At 40.3% G+C, this 22,379-nt stretch overlaps 1 protein-coding gene across 4 annotated transcripts in view; it reads right to left on the bottom strand.

The window, feature by feature from the left end:
* The window catches only part of pde1cb (phosphodiesterase 1C, calmodulin-dependent b), a 141,812-nt gene that overhangs the window by 60,387 nt on the left and 59,046 nt on the right, over window positions 1-22,379 (bottom strand). For 2 of the 4 annotated variants that reach the window (XM_017707392.2, XM_017707394.2), the window contains one exon: window positions 20,786-20,812. The exons of the other annotated variants lie outside the window; for them this stretch is intronic. In XM_017707392.2, the coding sequence (XP_017562881.1) occupies window positions 20,786-20,812 (27 nt within the window). The remainder of the gene's footprint in view (window positions 1-20,785; window positions 20,813-22,379) is intronic. 4 annotated transcript variants of the gene reach the window in all.

Here is a 22,379-nt window from a genome sequence, read left to right as displayed (position 1 = left end):
GAAAAATTCATTAAGTAGTTTTTTTACTGTGAGACTGTGAGTTTGAACTAATTTGGTAGAATGTTCAATAAACTGCAACAGTCACCAATATGTAACAATGTACAGTAATTGCATTATGGTATTTTGTCCAGCGCTGCTCTGTGTGAGTTATAAGGCTGAGAGATGAGCAGTGACACACACACACTTCATTAATTCAAACACACACAAACACACCAGACTGCACCATGTCACTGTGTTATTAGTAAGCTTGAGAATGGAGCGTAATCTCCACCACAGCGTTACGTAATGACAGCAGATTAAGAAGAGGATTGTAGTGAAAAGAGGGGGATGAGTGGACTGTTATTGAGAAATCTGGAAGAGGAGAGAGAGAGAGAGAGAGAGAGAGAGAGAGAAGAGATGGAATGACAGCATGAATAGAAACTGATGTGTTGACATCATTAAATAGAGCAAAGATTTAAATTTCAGTGCATTTCACCTTCTGAGGAATATGCCATCATATTCAACCTAACAACTGTCTGTCACATCTGTAATTAGTAATTTACCTGTATTTAGAAGAGAACCACAAACAAAGTAATGACATTACCATAATATGATTACATCAAACAAAATAACAGTTACAGTAATTTGTGTCAAAGCAATTAATGATGCTAATATGAAACCGATGGATAGAGACCAATGACCTGAAGAAGAGAGACACAAACTCACCTAAGCAGACCAAAGTCAATTTTTAAATTAAATTTAATTTTAAGTTAACTCAGAAACAGGTCTATAAGCATTTCATTCATAATGATGTTACTTGTATGATAGCATTTTAGGGCCACTGTAAAAAAAAAAAAAAAAAAAGAATAGACTTTGAGAATAAAGTACACAAATGTGAAACCACCTATACCTGTGTATAATGCACAACAATATATAAACAATAAAGTTTATCCATTTGAACATTAAATATCTTGTCTTTGTAGTGTATTCAATTGAAAATAGGTTGAAAAGAATTTGCAAATCATCGTATTCTGTTTTTATTTATGTTTTACACAACGTCCCAGCTTCACTGGAATTGGGGTTGTAAAATATTATGACTTTATTCTCAAAATATTATGACATTATTCTTGAAATATTCCGACTTTATTCTGAAAGTCTACTATAATTAATTTGTTTAATTTGGGTGTCCTCTGTGTTCTCTGGTTTCCTCCCACGGTCCAAAGACATGCAGTCAGGCCAATTGGACATGCTGAATTGCCCCTAGGTGTGAGTGACTGTCTGTCTGCCCTGCAATGGACTTTCCAGGGTGTATGCTGCCCGATGACCGCTGGGATAGGCTCCAGGATGGATGGATGGAATTTTGAGGTAGTTGTTTTTAAACTTATTTCCTGTTTTGCTCATTCCAAATTTGATGCTTGCAATACATTGAAAAACATTTGGACGGGGGCATGTTTACCACTGTGTTGCATTATCTTTCCATTAAGTATTAAACAAAACTTATTGCACATCCCTATACCATGATCTGGCCTTTTAACTTTACACTGGTAACAATCTATATATTGTATAGATATATAGTAATATTTAGATAAATAATATAATATAATATAATAGTTGACTAATCACACCACAATATCTTTCCACTGTGTATCAGTCCATTTCAGATTAGCTTAAGCCCAAAGGAGTCAGCAGCATTCCTGGACATTGTTAACACAGTTTTTAATGCAGTGCTGTTTGAGGAGTTTAGTTGCGGTTTTTGGCCTTGTCCTTTATGCACAGAAATTTATTTCAATTCCCTGAATCTTTTGGAAATATTATGCACTGTAGAGGTTGAAATACCTAAAATCCTTGCAATCGCCCAGTGAGGAATGTTGTTCTTAAACTGCTGGATGGTTAGCTGATGCATGTTGTGAATCTCAACCATCCTTGTTCATAAAGGACTAGGCCTTTCCTGGATGCTTCTTTCATACCCAAGGATGATTGTGACAGCTGTTTAAGATAGTTTATTGACAGTTCACATTGTTAATAGTCTTAAATTGCCCCATCCCAATTTTTTGGAATATTTTGCAGGCATGTGAGTCTATATTTGAGTTTATAAGGTTAAACATTAAATATCTTTATTTAATTTATTTAAAAATAAACTCTGTGATTAAAATGAAGTAAGGCAAAATATAATTTACATGATCAACTACAGCAATGTTTATATCTCACAAACACTTCAAAACACCTGCTCTTTTCTATTTTTTATAACAACTCTTGCACACCCACACCAGCTCTATTGCACTTTAGCTAAATTAAGAGCAAAACACTTAAAGGCGATCCAGTTTGTGGTCCATATGTTTAAGCACCTGGTGCCCATTTCCTGCACTTAACCGCAGGAGAAAAGGTCAGTTTGTCATCAGTGCGCATCTCTGAGCCAATAAAAGCCATTTCAATTTTTAAAAGGTCACCAAATCTACATTTCACACCATGAGATGAAAGTCAGGTCACTTTGATAGACTGTTGGATACACACACACACACACACACACACACACACACACACACACACACACACACACACACACAAACACACACACACACCATAATCATTATCAAGCCTGTTTCACTGCTGTATTAAAGGATTAAAGCACCATTGTGCCATAATAGTTTCTGTGCGTTTCGAGAGATTGTTTCCTGCATGTCCAAAGCACACATCAGTGGAAAACCGCAGACTCCGATTATCACAAATCACCCAGCTAATGATTCTGACACTCACACTGTCTCACTCCTCTCCTTATCAAAACCCTTAAGACGATCCATCAGAGACAGCAGCAGACAGAAGCGTAAAAGCAAGTCACGCTTCTTGCTTAGTAGTGAAAAAAGGATGTGAAGTCATTCAGAGTGGTTCAGTGTGAGTGAAACGCTCTATTCTAGAGAAAAACTTACCAAGTCAGGATTGTTCACAGTGGTGGTGACAGGAACCAAATTCACTTTAAGGTACATGCATTAAGTTCTAAGGCAAAATAGCACCCAAAGAAAGCTGCTTTTTACACATTTATCACACTTTTATCTTTGTCAACATCCATCTGAAAACTCAGAAGATACATGTAAGTTAATTGGTCATTTTGGATAATAAACAAAACAGCCTTGTAGGCTAAGTTAGGATCGAATACAAAATTCTCCTCCACACATTTAAGGCCATACATAATCTTGCCCCCCCTTATCTGTCAAATCTTCTCCAAATCGCAACTTCTACCCGCTCAGACGATATAGGCTGATTTGTGCTGAAAATGTGGTGGGTCAAATTTGTAATCTGACATTGTTTTGATATTCTGGGTTCACTTGCTTAACTTCTTAGCAAATTTACCTTACTGGGAATCTGAAATTTAAGAAATCATGTAGCCCCACCCTTATCTTGCACAAAATGATATCAGATACTGTGTTGAGGTAAAGTAGTCCCAGTTACCCACAATGAATGGTGGCCCCACCACTCAGCTTACATTTAGTAATGATGGTATGAAATTGTCACTGGGGCAGTCCCCCTCTTGTCACTGGGGTGGTACCCTCAAGGGTACATCTCAGTACCTTTAGTCAGGAAACAGAATTGTACCATAATCCATTAAATTATCCAATCCATTAAAATGATATTTTCTAAGTTGTATTGTTTTTCACCTTTTGGATGTTGACCCTTCCACACACCTGTGCACTTTGGCACCCCATGACAAATATTTTGGGCAGCTCTGAGTTCTTGTGACAGTGATGATATTCATACACAAGGCCATGTATGCTAATGTCTCAGTAATGCCTTCAAGTGTTTATGTCACTCAGGTATCAAAAAGTACACTAGCCTGTAGATATCTGCAGTTATCTGCAGAGAGCTAGAATGGTCAGATGAAGCAGCGATGTGCCTGCTGTGCTTTTCTGCTTCTAATTGAATTTCTGCGTTGACTTTCAAGGTTTCTGTGTTGACTTTCAAACAGCTCTTTGTGGTGAGGCCTGGATTTCTTAATGGAGATGAAAGTGATAGCATGCTTTATGTGCGAGTAAGTGAGAAAGATAAAGTGAGAGAGACAGCGAGCACCCAAGCCTGATAACAACAGCAGTCAATTCAGGTCACTGTCACTAACCATAGCCAGGTGTCCATCCAGCTGTCAAATTAAATTCAAGGCAATAACTGAAACGTCACAAAAGAATTATAAACATTTTGCTGCGTTTCTATTTGCTCTGTACATGAATCTAACTCTCTATGTCTTGTTTGTAAAACACTGCTAAGGAACAGTTCTTATTAACTGTCTTACTGTTTTTGAACAGTATAGAAGCAAGATATTTAACATTTTGTCTGACCAGCTTCATTGTTTTTTGTAAACATTTGCTCGTTATGAAAATGACGCCTACAACATGTTCCAAAAAGTTAAATGATGGGGTCATTTAAGGCTAGGAACACTGTGAAGTATCTTAAACAGGTAATACAAAAGGTAATGCAATCATACGCGTAAAAGCAGCAACCAATAAAAGCCTTTATAAGCAAGGAAAAAGAGCAAAAAAAGAGCATAAGCAAAAAGTCCAACAGTTTAAGAATCATGTTCCTCAACCAGGGATTGCAAGTTTTTAGTTATTCCACTCCTTATATGCAGAATATTATCAGATTCAGAGAATCCAAAAAAATCTCTGTAGCAAGGCCGAAAACCACAAATGGACGACTGTGACCTTCAACCTCTCAGACAGCACTGCATTAAAAAGTGGCATGCTTCTGTGATAAATATAACTACATGGGCTTGGGAATTCTTTGAAAAATCATTGTCAATAAACACGTCATTACTGCATCCAAATGCAAGTGGAAGCCATATGTCAACATCCAGAACATCCAGAAACACTGCCTACTTCTCTGGGCTCAAGCTCATTGGACATAGATTGATGTACAGTGGAAACATATTTTATGGTCTAACATATCAACTTTTCAGATTGTTTATGGAAATCCTAGACATCATCAGTACTAGACATGTTTTCTGGGCCAAAGAAGAAAAGACCATCCAGATTGTTACTAGCATAAAGTTCAAACAACAGGATCTGTCCTGATATGGGGGTATTCGTGAGTAACTTGCATATTTGTGAAAGCACCATTAATTCTGAACAAGATGTGCTGCCTTCTAGACAACGTCTTTGTCAGAAAACTCATGTTATTTTAACATGACACCAATCCACATTCTGCCCATGTTACAACAGCATGGCTACGTAATCAGTGAGTGTGGGTGCTAGACTGGCTTAGAAAATGTGCAGAAGATCTGTACAGTTACACAGCTGAAGACTTATATAACAGAACAAAAAAATTCTGCTTTCAAAACTACATCATTTTTAAGTGCTGTTAAATGGACAGGTGATGTAATACAGTGGCAAATTTGTGTCAGGAACTTGATGTGTTTTTACGGTCCAAAATCACTACGATTAGTTGTCTTCTTTCATAAGGAGGGCACATTGTAATTTCTTTGTAGGCAAAAATTTTGGCATCTTTAGTCAACCGACACATTCTGTTGATTTTCTTAGTAAAAATAAGTTAACATCTCCTCTACAGAGAACCCACTTCTACACATTTTAATGCACATTTACTGTTTATTTTCTCAATTTAAAACTTGAAATGTGCAAAGGTTATTTTATATTTTGTACAATGTTAGAAAAGTTAAGTTAAGTGATACTTTTTTGATCCCATAACCGGGGAAATTCCACCTCCGCATTTAACCCATCTGTGAAGTGAAACACCACATACACACTAGTGAGCAGTGAGCACACTTGCCCGGAGCGGTGGGCAGCCCTATCCATGGCGCCCGGGGAGCAGTTGGGGGTTAGGTGTCTTGCTCAAGGACACCTCAGTCATGAGCTGGTGGCCCTGGGGATCAAACCGGCGACCTTCCGGTCACAGGGCCAGCTCCCTAACCTCCAGCCCACGACTGCCCCCAAGAATTGTGTTCTAGAATTAGCAAAAAAATACCATATTTATGTTTCTTTCCTCTAGGAGATGTGTTATTTTTATTTTCACTTAAATAGGGATGTTCAAACTTTTGCTTATGACTGTATGTAGTTCTGTTACCTTTTTTGTATCGATTACATAATATTGAGACATGTATCCTGCTATGACCTAACCCTGTTCATACGTCATCTTTCCAAGCTTTGGGTGCTGGAATTCTTTGTGGTCAGATGCAAAAAAAATATTGAAGGAACCTCTCACATCCAACTCTGTTTGGAATGCAATGTATACTTCTCCAACAGTGACAGTTTCATCACATCGGTTCTGGTGGAGTTGATACACTCTAATCTCTTTACTTTGTCCTTCACAATAGAAGTCTCAAGGTTTTTGGGCCCCTATTGATGGTTTCGCTCTAATGCTCTTAGCAATCACTCTGAGGTAACAAACACACACAAACCACCGCTTTGCAAAGCTTACACTACAGCCCTTGCTCACTTTTGGTTTTGGTTCCAATTGGACACACCTAGCTAAGGCTAAACCCGTGACGGTGAATCCTTGACATTTTTGGCGATTGGTTTTCGCGTGAAACAAGCACCTCTCTGCAGCTGATTAATATTCCATTAGCAGCTCAATTAAGTCTCATTAATTAGGCTCTCAGCTGCAATGAACAATAGCATGACAGGAGCGGCAAGGGGAGGCCAGCGGCTGCTAGTGGTAACCACGAGCTTCTAGTGTTTAATGTCATCGTCACAAGGTCTAAAGCACTTACTGAAGGACATATTTTATACAGCTCGGGATACGGCTGTCTACTGTAATTCATGGCTAATATAAAAGGTCGACCTCCATTCGAGAGAAACACCTGCGTTTTTCTACTAGACAATCACACTACCAAAAAAAATCACATCAGGCCACTCATAGCCACTTCACTGAAGAACAGCAATATGCATAGCAGACGCAGAATAAGCCTGTGCTTGTATTTTTTCCCTCTTTTTAGCAATATTACTCTATTCTGGAATACATGGATAATATAATTATCCCCTCGACTACAGGATTACCACGGCCATAATATCTTTTCTATGAGTAAACAAATCAGCTGCTTTGGTTAAATATCACTCATCATATCAGTCCCTTTGTGTCCATATCCTAGGTCTTCTAAACGTCCCGTGTCCTTTTAGCAGTCACGTTTCAGTTGGCCTACTGCACTGCATACAGATTCACGTAAAACCTTCCCCTGTGATATTTCCCTCCATCGTCTGTTCCAAGTATCTCTCCTGCTGTCTTTTCCCCAGCATAAGCTTGCATCTGTTGTCAATTATCAAAATCTCCAGCAATTTGCACCAAACTGTTCTACTGCCTCAACCATGTGTTTGTCTTGATGTGAAACATAACACTTGTGATGTGCAAATCCGCGAAAAAATGCATTTCAATTGACTTGTTTATGTGCATACCACTTTTTACAACATACATTGTCCCAAAGCAGCCTTTCAGAAACGCAAATGCAGACCCAGCAGGCTGTGGGCAACAGAGGTAAGAAAAGCTCCATTTCTCCATCAGAAGAAACACTGAGAAGAATCAAGATTTAAAGGAATGAACTCTCTAAGAGGAAGAGGAAGAATGACTGAGAGGAACCAAGACTCAAAAGAATAAATCCTCCACAAGCATGAGGAAGAAAGGCCCAATCCCCTGTGCCCCTGCCACTTAGCCCCTTGATCCTGCCACTTAGCTCTTACCCTTTGATTTTACGCATTCACACCTATGGGTAGGGTGTCCCGATTTTTGTTGAGATAGAGTGGTAGGGCAAAATGTTAGGGCTACATGGCCCTCCAACTGGAGGTCTTCCAGAGGCACTTATGGGACAGAAAAGAAAAACTGGCAAGATGGCTGTGCAAGAGACCAAAGAAATGTGAGAATTTTCTCTGTTAAAAAATGACAATAACCATTATATTATTTTAGTCTAATGTGTTTCAATATATTATGTCCTTTTCTTCATAACAAGCATACAAATCGCTAGTGGTACACTGATGTCTTGGAAGCAGCTAGCTTCATGTTCTACCATAAATAGTACCATTTAAGGTGAAATGGGAAAATATGAAAGAACAGCTGACTTTAGGTTCAATTCACTGAAGAATTAGGGGTGAGTGATAATAAAGAAATTGACCCCCCCCCCCACTGCAGACTAACAGGGTCACATATAGAGCACCGCTAGTAGCCTGTTAATGAAGTAATGCTCTTCTTTAATTGAGGATTGTCCCATTTCGTAGGGGAAGATTTCAAACACTACAACTTGTAACTTCGAACACTATCATTTGTTCCAAGAGGCAAGGTGACACTCGAAAACAAGGGGTAAGGCCAAAAAAGGACTGGGCCTTAGAGGAGCCAAGATTCAAAACAAAAAATAAATCCCTAAGAGCACAAACTTTGAAGGAACCAAGACTTAAAAGGAAAATTCCCTAAGAACATGAGGATGAAACACCAAAAGGAACCAAGACTCAACAAAAACTGTCTAAGAGCAGGAGAAGGAAATGCTGAGAGGAACCAAGACTGAGAGCATGAGGAAGAAAGACTAAGAGGAACCAAGACTCAAAAGGAAAATTTGTTAAAAAGGAACTAAGATAGTGAAGTTGTGATATAAGCAGTAAACGTTTGGGTAAACAGAGGCATTTAAGGTTAGAAAAATGATCTGTGAGGTATACTGAGTTTATTAGGTACACCTATGCCTCCACTAACTGGCCATTTTATTAGAAATATCTACCAGATGCACATTATAGACTTACAGTTATACTCATCCGCTATGTACAGCCACTCTCTAGCCCATTCCTCAGTGGAAAGGGGTATAATATTCTTCCAAAGGTTTTTCCTTCCAACTTCTGCTTGTGACTGCTCCAGGACAAGCACCAACTTTACTTATGCTGAAACCGTAATATTTAGCTGATGAACTCTTGTGATGCTGCTGCTGTTTGAAAGCTTGCAAAAACTAGCCTGCCTCTTTCAATGATTTCTAATTAGAGCTAAAAGCCTTAGCATTTCTGGGAGAAATATTCCTTTTAAAGTTCTTCCAGAACCGTCTGACAGGTCATTATTGTTGCACCAAGATCTAGCTGATTTAAGGGGCCACCACTGATGCAATGCTGTATCAGCACAACACATATTAATATACCATTATGTCACTATGTCAGTGTCAGTGCTATGCTGAGAATGGACCCAAATAATATCTGGTCAGCGGTGGTCCTATGGTATTCCCTTTCCATTGATAGAGTTGCCTGAAAACTGTACACAAAAAATGAGCTACAGTCTGTTATTGTAAACCCTCAAAGTGCACTTACACAGTATGTGCTTCAGCGAAGACTTGTGGGTAGAAGGTACTAAACTGGCAACCTAGTGTAAGTGAATGACTAATGTAAAATGTCTATGAGAAAACAGTAAGAAAAAGATCTTGTGGACTTATGGGTAAAGTATAACCAAACAAACAGCAGCAGCTAAATGAGGTTAAGGATGTTATTCAGACTTGTGCCGTCCTGCTACCCAAACACTGACAACTTTCAGAAGCCATGGGGTTAACCTGAATGAAAGGGAATATAAAATGGCAGGGTGTCTTGAACAGTCTCAGCACTATAATCAAACCCACTCAGGTCTGGGCCTGTGGTAACTGTAGCTAACGACAGATCCAGAGGCTGATGGATTGGTTACGGTCAGGCCTGCCCTAATAAAACAGTATGAATGTCCCTCTACGCCTCATTGACCTCAAGAGAGGCATGACAAAGCAGTGCCACAAGGAAGGAGAGAGAGAGTGAGAGAGAGAGAGAGAGACAGATGGGATGGGGGGGGCTCGACCGTGATGGAACGAGTGTAAATCTAGGTGCTGCTGACAGGGAAAGGGCTGCTTCTGAGTGGGGTTTTTTTTGAGTGAGGGGATATGATTACTTTAGAGTTTGATATATGCCACTGGTCACCAGTGTAGCACTGCAGAGAGAATAGAGATATGAGCTCAGTGTTTCTTTTCATTTGTGGCCAGCATAGAGGCCATGAGAGTAAGCAACAAGCCTCTGTGAAGGAAAATGACAGATGTGTTCTGCAGATAAGAGTATATGTTCGATATCAACATCAAAGAAAAAGAAAAAAATTACCTTCAACAAGTTTTCTCTCTTACTCAAATGCCTGATGAAGATCATTGCTACAATGGGCTGCAGCTGCTGTGATGTAGGCTAAGTAATGCAGATAATGGTCTGCAAAAGTGGCTCAAACAGAAACTAGCCACCCACATTGAGGGTTTTACATGACCACACCTGTTTATGCGTATATTATCTGAGAAACGATAGTAAGTCATTTCCAGACAGCCTTGAGTGGAATTGTCTGGAAATTGACACTGCAAAATGCTGACAAGTTGGCTTTGTGCAGATTGAGCGGTTTTCATTTGTCTTTAGCCATGTTAGCATTTCTGAGAGAAATATTCTCTCCAAAACATCAGTCACAAACTTCTAACAGACCAATATGGCAACCTCAGGACTAGCTCTAACTTTACTCGTAGCTTAACACTGTATATGTAGTTTAGTACGCAAGATATTCTAATGCTGTTGCTGCTTGAATGCTAGCAAAAAGAACTAGCCTGTCACTAGCAATGATTCTTAACTGGAACTAGAAGACTAGAAATTAGAGTCCACTTACTTCCCTCTGAGTTGCAATATTTCTTCATGTGATGTTTCTTCATGCATTATTCCCAGTGTTGGGAGTGGGGTTAGTTTAAAAATGGATTCTGGTACAGATTATTAATTACCTGTATACAAACTGTAAGCTAATCCAAAAGATTAGCATATCTGATTACTTTTAGATTCCTTTTAAAGTCATGTAATTTAGTAAAACAAAGGAAAAACAATGTCAGCAAGACGACTTTAACCTAACACAAGGTAAACAAACCTGCACAGAAGAATGTGGGTGACATATACAGTCATATGCAAAAAGTTTGAACACCCCTGGTCAAATTACATGTTTTATAGATTTTGTAAGGCGATATAAGCTAACACATTCTCTACAGCCCATGTGTCAAGCACAAGGCCCGCATGCCAAGTCCCATGACACAGTCATGTATTATTGTTAACATGTTTCGCCCTGAGATGCACTGCAGTCCCCAGCATGCACTTCAACTGTAATTCTGACCCCCAACAACAATTTATAGGCCAGCAGTTAAACAAAAATATGCCTCCTGTCTATTTCAAGCAAACAGGTAGTTAAAAACCTACCTAAAACTATTTATTTCATGTAGATGTATTTTGCAGTTTTGACATATGTTGAGTAAACAATAGCCAGTTCAGATCATGGCAAAATGTTAAGTAAAAAAACTAAACAAAAAAAAAAAACCTCGGCAGGCCAATGGATTTGATCAGATTTTTTAATATGGCCCTTTTAGTGGTTGAGTTTGACAGCCATGCCCTACAGAGAACACGCTTTTGCACATTTTTAATGCACAGTTCCTATTTATTTGATGAATTGAACATATTGGGCAAAAATAAAATAAAATGTCTTATATTTTCCCTAATTTGTTAAACTCAGCACATAAATTGCAACAGTGCATAAAAATTGCAATATTTAAATTTGTTCTCTGTAGAGTACTTGTACTTATTTAAAAATCAACAAAACATGTAATTTGCCTGTGTATTTAAACGTATTAGGTACTTAATGTATGCTATGTGTATGTCCATTTGAAGATCTCATTAATGCTCAGGTAGTCAAGTAAGCCATGTGTAGTTCAGAATAAAATGAAAATTAAATATTGGAATATTGTGCCCCCAGCTTTACATTCCTCTTTTTACAGTCTAACTTACATTATTCCAATGAGAATATAGACCTACATCACCGACAATGAAGAGCAGTGACAGAAACTGTGAGAAAAAAGTGAAATTTAACACAAACTTAACTTAGTTATCTGTTATAAGTTATTGTTTTATTTCTTTTTTGAGAGTTTATCACTGTTTCTCTTCTCTCTCTGCCCCTCTCCACACTGTGGTGCGCAATAACCTCTCCTGAAAGTAAAAAATCTCAAGACAACCTGCATTTATCAGTCAAATTTAGCTTGTGGAGACGAATGCAGGAAAATCACTATAAGTGATAAAAGTGGCATGCTCTTCTAATGTTGTTTTAAAGTTAGCTTAAACCCATACATGGTAAGGGCCACCGCTGACCCACATTTTTATAATACACTTCTATAACCTAAGAATAGCTCAGCTAGTTTGCATTGTAAACCCTGTAGTTACTGAATACTAAGCCATAGTATATAACAAGCCTGAGATTTTAAGGAGCTTAAAGTCAGCAAAAACTAGCCTGCCACTTGCCGTGTTGTAGCCTGCCACTTGCACAGTTGCACTCTGAAACACTACATGGCCAAAAGTATGTGGACGCCTGACCATCACACCTATATGAGCTTGTAGAATGTTCTATTTCAAAACCATGGCATTGATATGGAGTTGATATTAGTCAATATGAAGCTAGATGAGAAGGCCTGTCTTGCTATGGATGTTCTAATTCATCCCAAAGGTGTTCAGTGTTTAGATCAGCACTCTGTTTAGGCCACTGGAGTCCCTCCACAACAAATTCAACAAATCATGACTTCCTGATATGAAGTATGATTAATCATGCCAAAGAACATGTTTCCACTGTTCTAGAGTCAAGGGGCATTGGCACTGCATGTAGTGATCCTAAACATGTGTGCAGGAAACCATTTCATGAAGCTTCAGATAGCCAATCTTGTACCCAAATGCAACATGGAACTCTTTGTGCTTTAGCACTTTGCAGCCCTGTTCTGTTCCACCCTGTCTGTGTGGTCTACGACTTTGTGGCTGAGCTGTTGCTGCTCTTAGACACTTTCCTTTCACAATAATAGCACTTACAGTTAACCAGAGCAGATCTAGCAGGGCACAAGTTTCACAGAATGAACTTATGGCAAACATGACATCCTATGACAGCGGCATGTTAAAGCCACAGACATCATTAGTATGACCCATTCTTCTGCCAGTGTTTGTCGATGAAGGCTGCTTGACCATCTGCATGAATTTATACTCCTATTAACAACAACACCAATAATAATAATAAGAATTCTGAATAATAAAGCTCAACAATTAGCAGCTTCTACGTGCTGCTGTCAGGTTGAGTCCATCTGGATTCTTCAGACTCGTCTAGCTCCTCTGGCTTTGTCCTACCATAACATACCAGTTCCAATTGAAGTCATCAGAGGCCTGAGTGTGTGTGTGTGTGTGATGAAGGGGGCGTTCACACACCTGCACCCACAATGCAGCTCAGCAAGAGCCAGGGGGAAAGAGCACCTGGCCTACTGGGAAGGCGAAGGGGGCGAAAGAAGGAAGGGGGAAGCGCACTGGAGAGGAGAGGAATGTAATTAAGGCTGGATGTGGGGTTCATTTGAGCTGAGTAATTGCCCCTCTAATTATGAGGTGCAGACAGAGAGAGAGAGAGAGAGAGAGAGAGAGAGAGAGAGAGACAGTTGCTATGAAGGGGGCCAGAAAATAACAAAAAGAGAGTATAGCAACAGAGTTGCTATAAAAGTTAGACCCTATAACAGACCAGACCACCACGTTCATTTACTACCAAATTATGAAATAATATTTATGTTTTAGCAAATACTTGAAATTTAGTATTTAATTTAGAGTCAAGTAACCAATGAAAATGCCATTCAAATTCAAAGTGCATATTTACACTGAGAACCACCACTAGCATAAAGTATTACTGCCATTATTAGCATATAGCATACATCATTATTAGCATAAAGCATTTTTAGCATAAAGTAGAACTGGCATTTTACAAGCTTCTGAATCTCAGCATTGCCCAAACATTTCATTTGTGTACTGCTGATAGCTAGTGACCCCAGAAAGGATTCTTCTGTGGTTATGGTGTTAAGGTTGTTCACACCTGGTCAAGAGTGACAACAGACCTCAAAACCAAACACCTGGCAACTCTCATGACAGCACAAAGGTGCTATATAGACATAGATATATAGCTTCTATATATTTGTGGTTGGTTAGTGTAGTGGGTAACCCCTATGCCTTCTACACTGTAGACTGGGGTTCAATCCCCCACCTGGGATTGAACCTGGTTCAGAACAATTAATTAAGTGTGTTGGGCAGTTCACCATAAAGTTCCAGTACTGTGGTCAGTTTTGCGCATTGACCACTGATTAATGATTCTCACTACGGGTTCATGGAAAGTCCAGAAAACAGCTGTACATGTGGATTGCCTTTGTGTGTGTGAGAGAAGCGTGCATGTGTGCATTTTCCTCTCAAAACCACTGGCTTGGTGCAGGTCCTGAATTCCAGAGCGATCTGCGTCACTATGAGCCCACTTGAGATTAGCCTGTGACAACAGCAGCAGAGGCCGAACAAGCTGCAACGAACGGCGCTAACTCCAATAACAGAGCCTGCCTGTTTACCCTGTCCCATCAGCAGGTTTCTTTTGGCTCTGCTTGCAACTGACGTGCAGGCTGCTATTCAGAAAGACGTGCAAATTGCTGTGCTTGGCATTAAACACCCTCAGACAGCTCAGGCAGTTCTGTCTTAGCCAAGCATTCTGTTGTGTTACAGTTGGCTGCACCTCTCTCTCTCTCTCTCTCTCTCTCTCTACTTATTTTCATGGGATTCAATTACCCCCTCTTAGCATCAATGGACAAGAGGAGCATCACTTCATTATGTGAAGTGTGTGTGTGTGTGTGCATGTGTGTGGTGACAAGGCACTGATTGCTGGTGTGATTTACACACAGGTGTGAGAAGTACCTGGATGTGGGAGCTACATTAGCACAGCGCTCTCTGCTCCATGCTGCATGTGAGGATGTTCTTCCATGTTCTCGTCTCTAAAAGTCCAGTGTCTTCTTTAGGTATGCTCCTTATAATCTACAATTGTGTGCAGAAGTTTGAACACCCTGGTCAACTTATGAAAATAACACATCATCTACAGGAAATGATAAAAAAAAAACTATTTTAACAATTTAAAAAAAAAACTGATTAACAAAAAAACAATAACAAAATAATTTTTTCTGAGTATAACACAGTAAAAACATAAAAAAACCCTTTATTTTAACTTGTGCACAGGCCACAGTTCATGTTTTTCCCTCTCAATGGATTAAATTCAGCAAATAAACAGTAACAGATCAATAAAATGTGCAGAAATGTGTTCTTTGTAGAGGATATGTTGACTCATTTACAAATCATTAACCAGGGCACCCAGACTTTTGCATAAGATTGTATCTGCACCATATTTCTAACAGTTTATGTTTGTATGTTTGGTTCATTTGCTTTTGTTGGAGGAAGGCTGTACATATATTTTCATCATTTTTGGCCATTTTTATCTCACTTTGGCCAGATCCAGTCTAGTAGTGATCTCAGACAGCAGTGCTAAACCCTTCACCTGACCATTACTGGCTTAATGATGGTAGAAAGAGGTGTCCTTAGCATGCTTCTGCTATAGGGCAGGTTGCACCATCAGGGCTTCTGCCTGATTGAAAGCTAAATTGATTGTAATGTTTTGTTGCACCAACTGCTCATAAACTTGAATTTGGCATAAAGGTTCTATATTGTTTTTTCATTTTGGAGGGGAAGGGTCTATCTGTTGGATGAGATTTATGAACTGATACATCCTTTCTTGCCTTGCTCAACAGGATTTCTGATGTATCCTTGTTTTGCATCCTTTCATTTCCTTACATGCCTTTTCAGATATCCAAAATAAGCTATACAAACATTAAGACAACCATATATTCAAATAACTACATCCATCCCTATGTAATGAATCAGATAATCTATATTAGGTTAGTCATAAAATAAAAATTTTACACATTCATTTACACACTAAATGTCTTGACACAGCCAATAAATTGGGTATTGCTGCAGGAAACCACAGCACAAATGCAGCATTTTTGTTATATCTCCATTTACAGTAATACATTTCAGGCATTGATCTTACAGTGTAGAGAGGAAGCACTAATACGTTGGTCAAATTATATAGTGATCTGCCTTAATATGGCAGAGCTAGCCAACATATAATAGACAGAAAGATTGGCCTATGCATGGCATTCTGTTTTGCCCTAGTTTCCCAAGTCATGAACAACTCTGAACTATCTTTCTTCAGTGATTAATACATTTTTCTAAGCAAAACTTTCCCAAGGGCATTTTTTTTTTGGTTCCGTGGCTCTATTTTTTGGCAGAATATAGAAGGCGCGAGCAGAATGTCGTCATTTTCTTGCACTGTAGACACCATAAGATCTGTATTGTATAATCAGAGCTGCAGCAGACGTAAGCATAACTAAACACGCACAGTCTGCTGTATGTGACAGTCATTTTCACTGGTTTTCAAAGGAAAGGCCGGGATTTGCACTGTCTCGTGCCCTGAGCTGAAAATATGGAGCAGTAAGCTTATATCATGAGCGTTGTTTTCTGTGCTGACCAATCAGATGAGAGGTAAGCTGGGCCTTACCTTACAGTAACAGCTGTATACAGAGAAGAGATTCGTAACTGTAGCTTTTCACAGGTTGAAATCATAAACATAAAAAAGCATATTTTTAGTTTAGCTTGTTTTTGCTTGATGTTTGCTCATTAATAGTAGCACTTAAACCTTCTGACTGTACATTTCAAAATGATACTCAAAAATTGTCTGGCCCACTTGTCCGCCACATCCTTGTGTCTGTTCTGGCCTAGTATATGGCTGGGTCATCAGCCTAGATCTGGCCCACACACGGTAAAGTAAGTAGAACTAACGGATGTGGCCCAAATCTGGCTCAGCTACATTGTTGGTACACAATATTCATGTCACAAATATACACACTGTTGGTACTCAGCCTGTAGCAGTGTTTAAAAAATGCAGTGTGAAAACAAAAGCTATGCAATGCACTTTGTGGGTTTTCTGTGTTGAGAAAATCGCAGTGAGAACTCCCCATAAAACCCACTCACACTTGCGTTTGCTAGCAAATTTTCCATTTTCATTTCAATTTTACATCGTAGACTTCCAGGCCAAATAAGTGTTTCTGTTCAACTTTGGTAAACTTTGACACGGTAATTGTGATGTCTACCAGTCGTGATACTGCTTTGGCTGGGCTGACCTTTGAACCTGTGGCCCTTCTTAGCAAGGAACCTCCATCTAAACATGAACCCTTTAACATTTCCTCCCTACTGGCTATGTATAAACACAAAGGTAGAGATACACACAGTCATATTTTTATCTCTGTTTTAGCTGAGTAGCTGCACACAAGTCACCCTCTATGCTGTGGAGAATATATACACTGCTCAAAAAAATAAAGGGAACACTTAAACAACACAATATAATTCCAAGTAAATCAAACTTCTGTGAAATCAAACTGTCCACTTAGGAAGCAACACTGATTGACAATCAATTTCACAGCTGTTGTGCAAATGGAACAGACAACAGGTGGAAATTATTGGCAATTAGCAAGACACACTCAATAAAGGAGTGGTTCTGCAGGTGGGGACCACAGACCACTTCTCAGTACCTTTCTGCTTTCTGGCTGATGTTTTGGTCAATTTTGAATATTGGTGGTGCTTTCACACTCGTGGTAGCATGAGACGGACTCTACAACCCACATAAGTGGCTCAGGTAGTGCAGCTCGTCCAGGATGGCACGTCAATGTGACTGTGGCAAGAAGGTTTGCTGTGTCTGTCAGCGTAGTGTCCAGAGCCTGGAGGCGCTACCAGGAGACAGGCCAGTACACCAGGAGACGTGGAGGAGGCCGTAGCAGGGGAACAACCCAGCAGCAGGACCGCTACCTCTGCCTTTGTGCAAGGAGGCACAGGAGGAGCACTGCCAGAGCCCTGCAAAATGACCTCCAGCAGGCCACAAATGTGCATGTGTTTGCACAAACGGTTAGAAACCGACCATGAGGATGGTATGAGGGCCCGACGTCCACAGATGGGGGTTGTGCTCACAGCCCAACACCGTGCAGGACGCTTGGCATTTGCCAGAGAACACCAGGATTGGCAAATTCACCACTGGCGCCCTGTGCTCTTCACAGATGAAAGCAGGTTCACACTGAGCACATGTGACTGACGTGACAGAGTCTGGAGACGCTGTGGAGAGAGATCTGCTGCCTGCAACATCCTCCAGCATGACCGGTTTGGCAGTGGATCAGTAATGGTGTGGGGTGGCATTTCTTTGGAGGGCCGCACAGCCCTCCATGTGCTCACCAGAGGTAGGCCTGACTGCCATTAGGTACCGAGATGAAATCCTCCGACCCCTTGTGAAACCATATGCTGGTGCGGTTGGCCCTGGGTTCCTCCTAATGCAGGACAATGCTAGATGTGGCTGGAGTGTGTCAGCAGTTCCTGCAAGATGAAGGCATTGAAGCTATGGACTGGCCCGCCCGTTCCCCAGACCTGAATCCGATTGAGCACATCTGGGAGATCATGTCTCGCTCCATCCACCAACAGACTGTCCAGGAGTTGGCGGATGCTTTAGTCCAGGTCTGGGAGGAGATCCCTCAGGAGACCGCCACCTCCTCAGGAGCATGCCCAGGTGTTGTAGGGAGTTCATACAGGCACATGGAGGCCACACACAATACTGAGCCTCATTTTGACTTGTTTTAAGGACATTACATCAAAGTTGGATCAGCCTGTCGTGTGTTTTTCCACTTTAGTTTTGTGTGTGACTCTAAATCCAGGCCTCCATTGGTTAATAAATTTGATTTCCATTGATGATTTTTGTGTGATTTTGTTGTCAGCACATTCAACTTTAAGTACAACTTGTTAAGTACTTTAGAAGAGAAATTTGTAATTCTGCTGCCTAACTCTCAGTCTGACAGCATCAGGTACCAGGTATACCCAGTCAGTGCTTCCAGTTGCTAGTTCACCTCCTCTATCACTAGCCTACCAGCCACTTGCAAACTGCAAAAGTCTAGTACAACTGCACCTCAAGACCGATGGTATTGCACAGTCTACAGCTACTGTAAGACTCTGTTAGCTAAGATCTGTTGGTGCCCCTAATGACAATGTGGCTTCTGTTCATTTCAAAGGAACAAAGCTACCAAATATTGACTGGAAATTACACATTTTTTAAAAGCATGATGAAAATGTCTGCAATCCTGCAGCTGCTGTCTTAACAGTGTTGCCCAACAGCTGACGACCCAGGAGCTTAAGACCCGGAGCTCTGTTAGAGACTTTGCACGTATGTGTCCGCTCACATACTCCAATGTGTTTGTGTCACTGCATTGTTACGTTGCATCGGTAATGACACACTCACAGAATCCTCTGCAGCCAATTAGCCTGCCATAATTACCCAGACTCCCATTGAGCTGTCAATCAGAGCTGAGCAGCACAGGAAGTCAGCAGAGGGAAATCTCCACTGAGCCCGCCCCCCTGCTGCCCAGCCAATTAAACCCACTCTCACGCTCTAATATTAGACCAGCTCTACCCCCCCACCAAATGCTATTGTTATCACTCTCCCCTTCTGTGACTGTTGTTTACAGTTTTTCATTTTCTCTCTCTCTCTCTCTCTTTCTTGTCGACTTTCCACTTGGATTGCCATCTCTCGTTCTGTCACATTTAGCAGTTCCCTCTCTTTTCATCTCTTCCCCCTCTCTCCCCTCCCTGCCAATAATTGCAGAGCACTTAGCAACAGCCACCACATATTTGTTCCCAACAGATGTCTTTTCAAAGCAGCATGCCACATAGTGAACGCATGCACTGCAGTCAACATCTATTCTGCCTTCTGTTGTCTGAGTATAGCTGTGATGATGCGTGACACACTAATCTCTATGCAAAAACGCAAACGCTTTACCACAGATGAGAGCGTGCATCTACTGCACAAGGTCACATGCTGGAGATGCAGTGGCTGTGTTAGCATTCTAATGCAAAGTGAAATACATTTATGCGTGATTTGTTCACGGGCCAAGGTGAGCCATCACCACAGCCACGATATCACTTGCAAAATAAAATAATGAGGATGAATTAATAAATGGTAGTTCATATTAATAAAATGTAAAATGTGTATATATGATTTAAACACTCACTAGTATGTCATGAAGTATAAGACATTTTGCCCATTCACAAGTACACGCAGTAAAGCATTGACCCCTTTTTATCAAGCTTCAGTCAAAAAGCGTAGAAGTCTCTTAGTAGACCAGGCACCACATTCACTGGCCACTTTATTAGAAACCCCTGCCTGTAGCTCCACCTTGCTGTTGTTCTTAGTTGATGAGTTGAGGCCAAAGTTGGCCATCCTGTAGTTCACATGTGTCAGACTCCAGTCCTCATGGGCCAAAACTCTGTAGACCTCAGCACACTGCCTCTTTAAACACACCTCGTTCAGCTCATCAGTTAATTAGCAATGTTTTCATGAACTGAATTCAGAGCGATAGATGAGGATAAATGCTAATCTCTGCAGCACTTTGGCCTGAAGGTCACCAGTTTGACATGCCTGCTCTAGTTCTTCCTCAGTGGTCAGTTTCTAACCATTAATGTTGAAGTAGCAGTACTACATGGGCTGCAGTTTACAATTGTACACTTAAATAGTGACCTACTAGGCGGGTGGACCTCAAGAAGTGGCCAATAAGTGGAAGTATAAGATGTGAGTTTCTAAAGTGGCCAGCCAGTGCAGATTAATAGGAAGATGTGCTCTGAATATCCTAAGGGCTCACTGTTGAGAGTTTTTGGCCAAAGCCAACAGACTGAGGAAGAATCTCACCACACTTTCTTGACTGAGTTTCAAGACTGGATCGACTTACAGTCAAAAAAGAACCAAATGGTTAGTAAATCTGTTTATTTCATTGCACAGATGGAAGCGATTTAGTTGCACAAGACCAAATGTGTGAGTAGTTGATTGCAGGGGACAGGGAATCCCCATGATTCAGCACAGCAGCAGCTCCTGGCTGGCTTACCTCTGTGACGTCTTCTTATACTTCCTCCTGCAGCAACACAGGAAAAACAAGCAATTACAACCTCACCCAGAGCACTCTGCTGAATCAAATCCAATCCAGTCCTGCTAACACATTCAATCTGAAGGACCACGCAAAACTAACAAAGGCCTGTGCCTGTACAAAACACATTTTGTTTGGATAATCATGTGGAAAATAACCACAGTAAACAGTTAAACCAGGACTTTAAGGGGTGGGTTTACCTTTTACTTTATTATTCCATACAAAAGGTTTCCACACAAAGGGTTCTACAATGGGCCCACAGAGGCTGAGCATCATGGTTATGAAACAAAAGAATGTGATAACAGCACAGTTCAATCACTAACTGGAGCCCCGCTGGTGAGGTCGGTTTAAAGTACGACCATCACTAAATAAGGTAAGGGGATGAGATAATTAAGTTGTGGCCATGACTTAATAAGACATGACTTAATTATTTTACTTATGTCTTACTAAGTCATGACCACAACTTAATTATCCCATTCCCACACATTATTTAGTCATGGCTACAATGTATTTATCTCATTCCCATGGCTTACAAGTCGTGGCCACAGCTTAATTATCCTGTTCTCATTTCTCATGCATACAAGTTGTGGCCATGACTTTATTATCTCGTTCCCACCCTTACTAAGTTGTTGTCATGACTTAATTATCAAACTCCCACACTTTACTACATTGTGGACATGGCTTAATTATCAAATCCCCATGCCTCACTAAGTTGTGGCCACGACTTAATTATCTTATCATCACAATTATCTCGTTTTCTTGTCTTACTAAGTTATGGCAATGACTTAATTGCTCCTTCTTGGTGAGTCGTGGCCACAAATTAATTATGAAATTCTCGCATCTTGCTAAGTAGTGGCCAAGCCATCTTGTTCCCACAACTTACTAAGTGATGGCTATGGCTTAACTGTCTTGTTTTCACAGCTTATAAAGTCATGGCCACAAATGAATTATTTCGCTCCCACACCTTACATACCTTACATAGTTGTGGCCAAGACTTAATTATCGTTTCTGTGCCTTATTAAGTTGTGGCCATGACTTATTTATCTCATTGCTATTTCTTGCTAAGTTCTGGGCACATGTGATCACGCATTACAATCCACTTCCCAAATATAAGTCAGTGTGTCTCTATATAGTGTTCTTATTTAAGAGGGGATGTGACCAGCAGGGTACAGAGCAGTAAACTTGTGGTTTTAGTTTAATGTCATTTTCAATTTGGCCAAAAAACTGTCATTTTTCTTAGGCTGTGGTGTAAATCAACAAATGATCAGCGTTTGTTTAGTTTTTTTTACACTGGTGGTAAATGAGTTTATTACAACATAATTAATTTGTGGCCATGACTTCATAAGCCGTGGGAACAAGATAATTAATTTGTGTTCGGGGATGCTGATAAGACTGACTTCTTCGGTACTAAAATTTGTTATAATACTATAATAACGTGCTATCTACATTAAGTACATATCGCTGCTGTCGGAAGAAAACCTTGTGACTCCGTTTTTGTAGTTTTTCAGTTTTTGACATCATTTGAAAATGCCTGTTGCCCTTTTGTGTGTAAATT

The sequence above is a fragment of the Pygocentrus nattereri genome, chromosome 19, assembly GCF_015220715.1.
Source record: "Pygocentrus nattereri isolate fPygNat1 chromosome 19, fPygNat1.pri, whole genome shotgun sequence".
NCBI lineage: Eukaryota > Metazoa > Chordata > Actinopteri > Characiformes > Serrasalmidae > Pygocentrus > Pygocentrus nattereri.
Note: the sequence above shows the minus strand (reverse complement) of the source record. Positions and strands in the feature narration are given on the sequence as shown.